General features: G+C 39.4%; 1 protein-coding gene across 1 annotated transcript in view; it reads left to right on the top strand.

Annotated features, from left to right (window-relative positions):
- cntnap2a (contactin associated protein 2a) overlaps positions 1–13,166 on the top strand; it is a gene marked incomplete at its 5' end in the record, with an annotated part of 327,084 nt that overhangs the window by 121,025 nt on the left and 192,893 nt on the right. Inside the window, one exon of the mRNA XM_080515381.1 lies at positions 8,493–8,603. Within this exon, the coding sequence (XP_080371507.1) occupies positions 8,493–8,603 (111 nt within the window). The remainder of the gene's footprint in view (positions 1–8,492; positions 8,604–13,166) is intronic.

The raw sequence follows: 13,166 nt of genomic DNA, 5'->3' as shown, positions 1-13,166 counted from the left end.
TTTCCACAGTGGTGGTATGAAAATTGGATATGAATGGGCTTCCACCCTGAGGTCTCAATGATTGTTATTCACCCCGCTGCCATTTGCTATTTCATGCCACAGGACTGTGGAATCCCTGAGCACAAAGGTGCATAATGAGACTTTGTACTGAATTTACAGCAACAGGAGATGTATAACACACAACTAGATACACACTAAATAACCTCAGACCTTTGATACATGTTACTACAATTTCCCGAATGAACATATTTATTTGTCTTGGGGTGCAAGCCAGAGATAGTGCATGTTGTGGACTCAGGCCAGGAAGCTGGAGCATTATTTATGTTTTGTGTTTGCAGTTGATGTGTGGTAGCAGTATCCATCGACGGAAAGATATATGGAATTTTTCACCAAAGAATCTGTGTGCTTTGCATCTGTGTTATCGGTTTGCACTCCAACTCTTTTTGGTGCTGTTGAGCACTTTATTTTAGAGTTTCATCCTCTCCATCATAAACCATTCATTTGATCTTGGATGAAAGACTTTAAAGTCTGGTTGTACTGTGATGTGTTTATATAGCCGGGGAGCTTCCAGGACTTCAAGGTCACTTTCCCAAGCAAAGAAAGGTCTGTTTCGCAGCTTCAACTCAAACATGAACTTGTAAAGACATGTAAGCATTTATAATGTAGACATGTATAAAATACCATCACCTTATTGCGATAAGGTATTTGAGATTGGTTTGATCTTGGGGTGTACATGCATGGATTTTTCTCTAGCACAATCCAAAAGTGTTTAATTTGTGTTTTTAAATTGCCCCTGGGTGTGATTGTGAGTGTGTGGTCCAGTGATCTGTCCAAGTTGTACCCTGCGTTGGCCCTTAGTCAGATGAGCTCCAGTTTAGTTATGAGAATATGAATGGATGTTTTGCCTTTGTTCTTTCAATATTAAATTCTGAAGTGTCACACTTCACACAGCGACTCAAACTGTGTGGTATTTACAGGTGGATTCAGTCATGTAGTCAGGGGAAACATGCCTTGCATTTGCTTTGCAAGTTTACACTGAGAAGACACTGGCAAATGGTGGGAACAACCATCTGTAATGCCAATTAGAAGGGCCTTTTCTATGCTGGGCGACATCTGTTAATTTGTGTCCTATACCTCTTTGCGAAGCCCACCAGGGAGTTGCTGTCGTCTAATTCCAGGTGTATTGGACAACATGCATATCTAGCCGCTTGCTAATTAGCGAATGGCCACTTGACTGGTTTTTAACCTCTTTCTCTGTGACCCTGAAGATGGAGAACAGTGTGAGTATTTTTTTTATTAGATATTTTAGAACTGTTGTTGCAGACATTGTCTTGGAAAAAATTGTGTTCCTATACCAGAGAATAGTATAGGTGATGAATGTAGAAGCTTCTACAATGTTTGCAGTGTTAACTGTGAAGGTGTCACTCATCCGTTGTGCACCAAGAAATTGCTGATAATAGTTTGTTGACAATATTTTTTTCTGGGCAATCAGGAGAAACAGATTTGTTTACTCTAATTACAATCAGCCGAGAAAACAGAGTATGTTTAGGAGTAGTCATCTTTGTCTGGTCGAAACATTCATCTTCAGTGTCGGCCCCATGGGAACTTCCCATATTAGACATTGCATATGTTTGGATTAGCGTGGCAACGTAAAACATCTCGCATGTCTGATTTGGCAAATGAGAGGTACTTTTTTCACGCTGACTCTCGACACTGAGTACTGGCTGCTGCCAGCTGAATCGGCTACAGCAGCTCATCTCTGCCTTATCCTTGGAAAAGAAAACCTTTCCAAGACCGACGAGGATCATCAGACCAAAATAAATGCGATGGACTATATTGACTTTATAAATATTACAGAAGAAATTAGGTCACTGGAGGAGGCTTTTACAAGCGAGGAAACACAATTTAGATCAAGATCACCTCCCTGCTCTGGAGGTTGGTTTTTTTTCTGTCAAATTGAAATGTGAATTTGGGCAAGAACAAAAAGTGGAGGTCCCGGCTGCTCCCAGTCACACCAGAGACCAAAGGCAGGCACAGACACAGACTCTCACACTCAATGGCAGTTTGGAGAGTCAGACTGCATCTCCATACAGCTGTTGGCACTTTTGACAGCCTCCACTGTGTTCATGACATGAGTCCAGAAAAAGCCCCCAGGTCTCCAACCTTCAGCATTCAGTGTTGTAGAGAGGGAGAGGCTTGACAGAAAGAATCCAAAAGTCCACACAAAATACTTCCACAGTCATTAAATAAAGATGGAAATTTTCTTACCTCCCGTGTTGTGAATTTTTAACCTGAATATATTATGATCTATTTGTATCCAACACTGTGTTGCTCCAGAGATATGGCAGTGATGTAAAGCCCTTTGAACAAGCTGGCCAAACACACTCAGTCCATGGCTCTGGTCCCAACTGGTGGCAGCCAGATGACACATCCCGAGTTGCTATTTTTCCACATTCTAGTTATTTACCTTTCTGGAAATGTCACTAAGAGGGCTTTCTTAGTTCAGTCATTTTCCATTGCTCTGTCCCCCTGTCTTATTTTCTGTCTTTCTTTTTGGGATTGTGTCTATCTGCTTTGTACCCTCCAATCTGTTCCCTCTCTCTTATCATTCTGTCATGCGTAAAACTATCCCTTGCTCACGAGGGAGTAGGCTGACATTTGCACTTGGATATTGTAGTCATTTGCCTGGCCTAAAATAGCTGAACATACAGAGCCATGCTTTGCTCTTGAATCACAGGAAAATATATGTTGCTTTGTTCCCATTCTTCAAACATGAGCTTATGGCCACATGGTATTGCACTTATTATTGGATTCTATATTTCTTAGTCATCTAGGTGCTGGTGACTAGCAACAATGTAGCTTTTGGGGTGTTTTACAGGTGAGAATAAGTGATCGGTGTTTGCAATGTACATTTGAATACTTACTTGTATTAATTTCACTGATTACTTTATCCATTTTCATAGTATACAACAGAGCAATATACAGGTGCAGCAGCTGGCTCCATTGGGGGCTTTTGCATTAATCATTGATGCATATAATTCTGCATCCCTTCCCATTAATTAGTAACTATGTTCATTTCTAAAATGCCAGACATTTTAAAGGATACCAACATTTCCTGGGAAAAGTAGTTCCACTGAGAGAACTTCAAAATTTGACGAATTTCCAATCCTCTGTTTAATATGTATTATCATATCAGATTCAATTCAACTTTATTCATATAGTACCAAATACAGCAGCCATTTCTAGCTGCTTTTTATTGAGATAAACCCAACAAATCCACATGAGCAGACATAAGCGACCGTGGAAAAGAAGAAGAAAAAAAAAAAGTTTTTACGATTGACACCTGCTCTCCACTATTGTAACATTACAGATAAAACAATAGTTCAAATAACCTGAATGTAAAGCAAATTCACTCAATCGTACCAACATGAAACATTTTACAAAAATGTTGGCTAAATCTAGAGTTGCATTGATGCCAGTACCAGTGATGGTTATAAGATCCAATATTGTGCACATGATATTAATATTTGACAAAGAGCAGTGTCAGCAACACTTCTTTTACTTACTTTCTTAATGTTGTATTTATCATTGGGTTGCCTTTGGAGGGCACGCCAAAACCAAAAGTCTCGTAATGGTCATGCCATGCGTTGAGACACTGGGTATGAAAGCCAACAGCCCTTTTATTTAACTACATAAATTAAATTATTCATTTTTCATTAGTGACATGATACTGAAAAAAACTTTACTACGGAACAGAGCCAAAGAAATGTTTTTTTTTTTTCTCTCAGACACAATCTATTATCAGCAGAGAGCGGCAGTTTATTTTTCTTTATTTTTCATTGTTGTGTCCATTTTTTGTCATCGTTCTGTCATCAGCAACATGCCAACACTTCTATTAGTGGATATTAAAAATGAAAAGTTTTCCAAAAACACTGAGTGGTTCTAACCGCGCTTGCAATTCATCAGATGTGACACAAATCAAAACAATACGAAGACAATTCATCATCAATTCTTTATATTTTTCGAAGCCTAAAGAAAGTCAACAAATCCCATGATAACCAAGCACAAGTTTCTACTTTTTTCATTCATTATTTAGTCTTTAATCTATCTTCTACAGACCCTGAAAGCCCTTTCTTGCTGTATACGTCTTTGTAAGAAGGAACTGAAGTTGGTGACAGGAACGTATCTCTTCACTCAGATTATCAATTGTTACAAACTTATAGTGGCCTTGTTTGGAGGCATTGAAAAAGTTTGATTGGAAAAAAATCCTTTTTTGTGCGTAATAACATTAAGTGGAAAAACAAAAACAAAAGCACCCTATGATCTTCTGTAGTTAAGGCTTGTTTGAATCATAACAGGTGTATCTGTTGCGTCATGAATCCAGACAACACGCTAAATATTCATTGTAGAGTGGAATTGTTGCCCTTGGGATATTAGGTACAAAACAGAAGCCATTGGATGTATTATTTAAATACTGAATACATACATGTATAATGCACATGGAAAGGGATGTGTAATCTGCATAACCGGTGAGGACCGCATATTGCAGAAACAAGCCACACAGGTCAACGGGTCCAGATGATAAGACGCCGGCAGCTTGACTGACCATTGAATTAAACAGACGTTTCAAATCAGGAAGGGTCAAATAGTGTGACACAGAGCAATTCCTCCATGGGAGAAAATAAATATAAAATTAATCAGATGATTGGTAAACAGATGCAGCAATATTGTAATACCGCCTCAGGAGGGGTCACCATTATCACAGTTTGAGATTGTTAAAACAGGAGTTTTAGCGATAATGGCTTCTCATATTCAGGTGTCTGGATGCTTGAGTGAAACACATTTTTACACGAGCGTTTTCACACATGATCAATATGTCACGTTCAGAATGTGCACTATTTTTCGTATATTCCTATCTCTAAAGTCCATCTTACTTGTGTCCCTTCTCCCTTCAAAATAGCGTTAAAGAAGACCCAGAGGAAATAACTTGAGGCACTGACGAAATTCACAATATTCGTTTTGATCCTTCCATTTCCTTTAAATCTACTTTCTCTCTATTAGCTCTTCTTTCTCATTCAATTATTTTTTTCTCACAACTCTTCCACAGTTCATCTTTTCTGTGTGTGTGCTTGCGTGCGTGCGTGCGTGCGTATCTCGCAAAGTTCCTGAGTATTTAGTTGGAAGAGGTCACCGCTGAGAAATCTACAGAAACACTCCTGAGATTGAATCGGCAGTAAAAGCGTTGTGTCTGCATGAAGGAACGAATACGTGGCAGCTTGAATATGACGGCATCTGCCTTGTGTTTGTGTGCCTCTGTAACGCAGTTAATATATGGACGCACATGTGCCTGTGTCTATTAAACAGTTCTAAGGTTTATTTGTGCATGTGTGGAGGTGATCGAGGACCGTATTTTCATTAATTAAAGTGCAAGGATAATGTCTGAGACACTTGAGCATGACCCAAGGATTTCTTGTAATTTCATGACCAGATGCTGCTGCACGAGAGGTGCACCTGTGGCACAGCTGCAAAAGGAGATAAGCAGGGATACATCACTGGGTTTGCTGACATGGTGTGCAACCATCCAGTGACATCCATTCATTTAAGGCCCTCATTAAATATTGCAATAACCTCACGTTGCATACAAATAATCCTTTAATTGATAAGGGTGTTACTGATAGAGTCTCATTCCCTGGAAAAGTTTCTTTGGACCTTCCTCCTACAGTGTGTCCCTGCCCATTTCTGTGATGGTGAGGCAGTCAGCTAATGGATGCTTCCAGATTTTACTAATATTCTAGTGTGAGAGCAATGTGCAAGATATCTCATTACGTTTTTATGAGGATTAACCTTGTTGTGTCTGTATGTATCCTGTATGGCTGCAGTGCTGGAGACCCCTCACTTCACATAACGGGCTGTGGAACAGTTTCCGTTACCTTCCCCGTTCCCTCACATCTTTCAGAGTTGTTGCATTAGCTTACATGTATTTCCTGCAGACCTACCAAGTGCAGAAATGTGTTCTTGCAGCATGTTCTTGCAGCATGTTCTTAACACGTCATCCTGACAATATATATTTTTTTTTTTCCTCATTTGATATCTGACAGCTATGGTATGGTTAGTCAGAAATTTGAAGTGGGTATTTGATGCAAATGTTATTTCGTGGCACTCGAACGCTTTTCCTCTGGGAGGCGTGCGACAGACAGGCTGCAATCCCACAATGCTTCACTCCTCCTGCAGCCTTCTGCACGTCAACATGCCACCTACTTTAAATCATTTTGATTCTTTAAAACAAAATGACGTCCTCGTGACAATTGCGAAAGTACATAAGTAATATATATATTTAACTTTGTCTTACCATAAAACAAGTTTTCACCTAAAAACACATTGCGCCTCATGATGACTCAATTTCTATCCCACATGGTTGACAAGTATCCATAATATGAGTAAGTAAATATACTTTAGTCATCACGTCAATAAAAGAAAAAACACACTCACACAGTACGTCATCTGTGGGACCAAACTCATAAAAACATTTGTTTGTTTTGATGTTTAATACTGGTCCAGATTATAACCTTCATTATAACTTTAGCTATAAATACTCATGTTTACCTAAAGCTTGCATGTTTCTGTGTTTTTATTGTCCCCAAAATTTATGCTTTAATTTAATTCCCAGGTTTCTGACTTTCCAGAGTAAAACAGGGCAGCACACATACACGTTCACACAATTTCACACACTCACACCTACACATGAATTTGCAATGCTACTATTAAAATATATATGTATATATAATTCTCCTTTATGAACTCACCTGTCTCACAGTCTTATATCAAACAAGCCAGGAGCTCTCAGAACCTGACATGGCTTCTGCACATATACACACATGTACACAGGAGGACAAACAACGCTTTTGTTTCTGCATCTGCCTCTCCCTCATACACAGTCACACACTTACACAGTGGGGCCTGACGGAGAGCTATTGACTGCCTCTACCTGGCCTGACAGACCATTCACAATTTCTCTCCACGTGAGACCTAATGTACTGGAAGAAGTGAGTGTATTTGTGTGTTTGAGTGAGTGAAAGGGAGGACCGAACAGAGAGATGGAAAAGCTCAGTGGCTGTTTGAGTGTATGTGAGGAAACTATATTTGCGTTATTGTCCTATTAATTTTTAGGTGTTTGTGGGTCTCATACATATGCCGCCCTTCTTGCTTTCTCTCTCCGGAGAGCGCTTACATGTGGGCGTTGAGTTTGAGGGCAGCTTGGACTACAGTGCAGTTATTTGTTGCCTATATTTTAATGAGTTTTCATCATCATTGTGTACACTGAAGAAGAAATGTGTATTTGGACTGAAGTGTGCTCAATATGATTCTACATTCAAGGTTATATCTGCCAGAAAAAACAACATTTTGCATTGTGTTTGGTAATAATTTCTCACTGGACTTGTGCGGATTGATTTAATTTATTTTCAGTGCCAACATTATGCAAATATTTAACCTGCTGGAAGATGAGGAAACATTCACAAATCTTCCACATTTAGTATGAATGCAGCAAGTCAGGACACGGAAGGGAACAATGAGTTCAGTATATGTAATATCAGTTTGATAACAAATACCAGGTTGTGTTCGTATTGCACTGCTTCCTGCAAATAGTACCAAATGTCAGTCATTCTATGTCAACGCAGTAAATCCAAGAGCAGATCTAGAAGAAATTAGCTCTTTTATCCCCCATGCTCTCAAACTGCTCTATAACTAATGACTGAACATTTATTTTTGGTGTATTTATTTCCTCCCTCTGTTACTCCCTGTTTAACCCTTTGAACTGTTTGAAGCATCAAGTCTGACCTTGGTGTTATTTATTTATGTTTCACAATATAGCATCCTGAAAAATTTATTCTCTGCCTGACTAATTGACAATAACCTGAAATCTTACTCATCAGTCCAGAATGATCCTGTACTATGGTGGTTATTCAATCACATGAAAACAAAGCTATTGGGACAACTGTATCTTACTGCATTTCTGTTTCATCCCCACTGTTCCAATCTGAGTGTGCGCATCTCCTTTTAGTTACAAGGCTACACCGCTTGTTATGGTGGATATTTCTGCAGTGCACTCTTGAGATCACCAGTGAACTTAACAATGTTTTGGATGCCTTTGTGGTTCAAGTCTGACTGACCTAACTGACAAAGCGTTGGGTACAACAGCCGGCTATGCCCACGTCTACTCTTGTGAGCAGGCTTCTTTTTGACAGTGCAGAGTGAAACCATGCGAAAAATACAAGATTTTAGAGTATTCAGCTGTGAGAAGTCGGACTGCCTTGAGACTATATCTTGGAAAAACATTCAACTATCAGACACAATTGCTACTTTATGAACTTCATGAACTTCCCAATGGTGGAAATACATGTAGGTCTACTGTAAATATGTCACCCATAGGTCTACTGTAAATATGGAGTCACTCACCTCTCCCGTTGTCTCTCTCCTTTCTTCTCTCTCTACAGAGAAGTGTGATGAGGCACTGGCCTCTGCTCTGCCTCACACAGCCTTCACCAGTTCATCGGTCTTCTCCAATGGATATGCACCGGGATATGCCAAGCTCAACAGGAGAGGAGGTAGACACACACACACACACACACACACACACACACACACACGGATACCAAAAATGAAAATTAATTCAGGTACATGTACATACATCCGCATGAATGATTCTTTTTGTAGATGACACACTGTGACGTAAATGTCCATGCCTTCATTGAAACACGCTCCACAGTGCTACGCACCTGCTCTCATCCATCTTCTCCCTTGTTTTCTGCTTTCCTTTATTTTTATTTTCCCACTTCTTGGTATTCCTCCCTTTCCCCAACCGCTGCCACTCTCAGCTTCAATCATTATCTCAGTGACTCAGACTGAAGCTCATTTTCACATCAGTCCACAAAGCGAGATAGGCACAGACAATTACACTCCTCTGTTTTTTGTACAATTAATAATTTATTCTTTTCCATCTAATATAGTCACAGTACAGCTGAGGTGGTGGAGAGCAAAGCAGGCAAATAAAGGCAAAGTAATCTGGTGTGTTCAATCGTACCAACAGGATTATTGCTAGGAGAGCAAAAGAGTGCTCCTCCTTTAATAATGACACTTACCACCAGAACACAACAAAAGATGGAAACTAGTAAAGACCAATTTGTCACTGAAAAATTTAACGAATGTAGATATATTTTTCCTCGCGCGGTAATTAAAGCGTAAAAACGGACAAGTTTTTCCCCCACTTAGTCTGTTTGAACTAGTTTTAAAAGATGTGTTTTCCAGAAAAATACACGTATGTGCATTTTACATACATTTACATACATTCAGAATTATGTTTGTTTTCAGTACTGACATCAGACTCAAAGATAGATTTGCTTTCCTCTAACAAAGATGTAGAATTTAAAATTTATCACCGAAATTAAGCAAACTCCAGCATTGTACCGTTCCTCTGTTTATTGATGAATTATCAAACTATGTATGACGCGCTACTCTTCCCTTGTTCACAATATCTTGATTTCTACCTACATTTACAAACAAGCATCTAAATTCGGCAGTCAGATGTGCGGTCCATCTTATGAGTATGTGTTAATAAGCTTAACCTATTCCAATACTAAGGAACAGGGGAAGCACAAAATCAATGACAGGCAATTAGAAGTCTGACATGCTCCAGTGAAGCCAAGCTGTCCTTATGTATCTCTATCTCTGTGTGATCCAGACCCAGCCAGTGTGGCGTCAGCCCATATTGCTGGTGGTAAGCACACTGATTCCATCAGATGCTCAGGCAGGGCCAAAATGAATATATAGAGTTCATGCCAAAGTAGCAGGGATCACTGTCATTGCACGGGTGAAGACATTAACGACTAACATATTTCCTAACAAGGAGCATAGTAGCTCACCAAAACTGGGGTGGGGTGGGGTTCTACAGTCAGCTTTGTTTCTTGCACAACATTTAAATTAATGTAATTGTAATAAAGGTTAAAAACATAGGTGATATTGGTACATAGGTCTTTAAATGGTTTTCCTGGTTACTCAGCTATGCTTAAATATTTAATATATTCCAATAGATACCGTCAAACAGAAGCAAACAGACACATACATGCATCCTTTTTTTTTTCTTTTAAGACATTGCCTCAGTCTTACATGTTGTTGGCAGCTGAATTTGATTTCATGGGGGTCGGAGTTAAATCCTTCCTTTATGAAATACCACATTCTACTATTCATAGTAGAGTGAAATCCAGCAATTTTCAAACGGAGCATGTGATGGGAGAAGTTTTTATACAGGCATGAAAAGAATAGTGTAAACCCCAGTAATGCATGTCGCAATCATGTTTAACATAATCAGTGGTTCACAGATCTGCAGTCATTTTGAATGGAAACATCTCATTGTGAGGAAGTAGTTGAAAAAGTACAGCCCCCAAAAATGGCAACAAAGAATATATTCATCCACAATTATACATAAATACAATTTAGAAAAAGATCACAATATTTGTTAAGTTCATCAGACTGCCCACAGGAGATTAAGAGCCAACTCAGAAGAAGGCAGGTTTGAACATCCCATGTCTCCAGGGGCTTCAGAGAAGGAAATCTTAGGAATAAAACTACACATGTTGAGTGAAATGACAATAATGGCCAACCACTGCTCATTTTCTTTTGTTGGATTACGCTGAAACAGCTTCAGAAACGCAACATGCGGCGAATAACTGAACAAGTGAACAGCCGATCAATCTTTCATATGACTCGTGTGTGTGTGTGTGTGCATACACACACACACACACACACACACTCGCACATAAATTCACACACTAAACCCTCATATTGTCACTGGAGCACAAGAACACTTGCACAACAATTCAGAACACTTGCACTGACAACAACAGGATGGTTTCCCACATTTGCACATTCTATAAGGAGGGGTCCCCCTCCAGCAACTTTGCTTGCCAGCCAAATGTGCCCTCAGTGGAATGACTATGTGCTGATAAACCAATCTGCTTCAATCTGCTAGTGTTATGAAACAAGGGAGGCACAAAATCAATAGGAAACACCACTCATATTAAGCCAAGCATACTGTGTTGAATGCTGACAGCTGGGAGAGTTGGAGGTTATGGGCGTGTGTGTTTCTGCTTGTGTGTCTGTATGTATATCCGATTCTTAGCACACATTGTGTGTGTGTGTGTGTGTGTGTGTGTGTGTGTGTGTGTGTGTGTGCGTGCGTGCGTGCGTGCGTGCGTGCGTGCGTGCGTGCGTGCGTGCGTGCGTGCGTGCGTGCGTGCGTGCGTGTGAGAGATTCAGGTCAGGTATACAATGATGCCCGAGTAGTTTTCTGATGGGACTATGTGTTTTATGCCAGTCATCAGCACACTTCTTCTGGTCTTTTCTGCTTTATTGGGCAATTGACTCTATTTATTAAGTTGTGGTTGTCTCTATGTTTGCTTATAAACTAACAATGGCAAAGTGAATAAAATACTAGAATTTACAAAAAGAAACAGTTGTGCTAATTGTTGAGATAGCTGTTGTTGTTTTGAATATTTCCTATAGTAGCTTTTTAATTGATCGATGACCAGCAAATTTAATCTTGATAAAAACTACAATAAGCTGACCATTAGCACCCATTATCACCCATATTACAACCCCATTGTTATGGTATTAGCAACACAGTGGCTAAAATTTTGTATAAATACTTTAAAAAAAGAAAACATACAGCAAACTTCAGAGGTTAAGGGGCACGTTTTTGGATTGTGTGATAAAATCCCAAAATATAGTACCATATTTATAGTACTAGTTTCTATACCAAAACATGCCAAAATCACACAGCAAGGAGGGTCATATCTACTATACTTGTACTTTGCTATAAGTGTTAGAGCATAGTAGAACTCAACAATCGGTATAAGTGACAAAGCCCATTTAGACAACGATCAAATGGAAATAGTAGGAATGCAGGATTTTATTCAGTTTGACATCAGTTTGCATGATATGATTATATATTTGGCATGTCGTTCATTCTGACTTTAAGCTCCTTAAGTATAGAGACACCCTGTAACAATACCTCAACAGATAGCATTGGTCTGAAATGTGTGTGCCAAAACAGGAATGTTTTTGCATATGTTGCTTGATTTGTTTGTTTACCTGAGGGATATGCTAACTGCTCCGTGTCTTATTCCTGAAATGTAAACACATTTAGGAAAACAAAGTTTTATCATCATGCTAAATGTGTTTTGTCTATGGAAAACACAGTCTGTCACAAACTCTCTGCATCACGCTGTTATTAGAAATGACATTGCATCATCTCATATCAGCTCAGTTTGATTGGCAGTTGCTGTTGTTTCATTAGTTTGCTTCGAACTCGATTTGTTTCCTATTTCCAGTATTGTTTTGTTTCACTGTTGGATAAATCAAGCCAAACATTTTCTTCCTCTGGGTTTTTAAAGACTGATAAAGTCTTTGACACTTTATTTTGCCCCCTTGCCCCCTTTCAATCATTCCTTTCCTTTAACACTCTTCTGTCTCTGAATGTCTCTCTTTCACCTTTTCTCTCTTTTTTTTTTTAAGTCTTTGCGTCATCATATTTATCCCCTGCATCCTCTCCTTTTTTCTTTATCTCACATTCTTCCTCCACCTTCACACGGTCTCTGTCGTCTAAGACCCCTGCTTATTTTCTTTCCTCTCTTACAGTCTTGACTTTTTCTTTTCCTCTCCTCTCTCCCAAATGTACATTCTCTCACCCCCTCACTGTCTCTCCTTAGTGCCAGTTCATGTACAAGACCCCGTATATCTCAGGGGTGCCAGACAGAAGGAAGGGTGAGCCAACTTCTGCTGAGCTGCCAAAACCTTTTGGTCTGTTTGGATAGAGAAGGGGTGGGAGGGTGAGGTAGGAAGAAAGAAAAGAGACACAGACAGGGTGATGGCAAATGAAATGAAAAAAAAAAAACCCCCAACAACATAGTTTCTTCAGCTCAAAATTTAAAGTCTACATGTTTTATAACACTTTGAAGTCTAACTGTCTTTAAGCTAAAGCATACAACTTCATAGAAACGTGTTTATAGTACATAATTTGCATCTAATCAAGAGGTGAACTTAGATTTGGTGGTGCAAAGACTGACGTGAACACTTTGGGTTCCTCGTGTGCATCATGCTCCTCCTACACATCC

This window comes from Blennius ocellaris (genome assembly GCF_963422515.1).
Source record: "Blennius ocellaris genome assembly, chromosome: 19".
Lineage (NCBI taxonomy): Eukaryota > Metazoa > Chordata > Actinopteri > Blenniiformes > Blenniidae > Blennius > Blennius ocellaris.
This window is presented reverse-complemented; position numbering and strand designations above follow the sequence as displayed.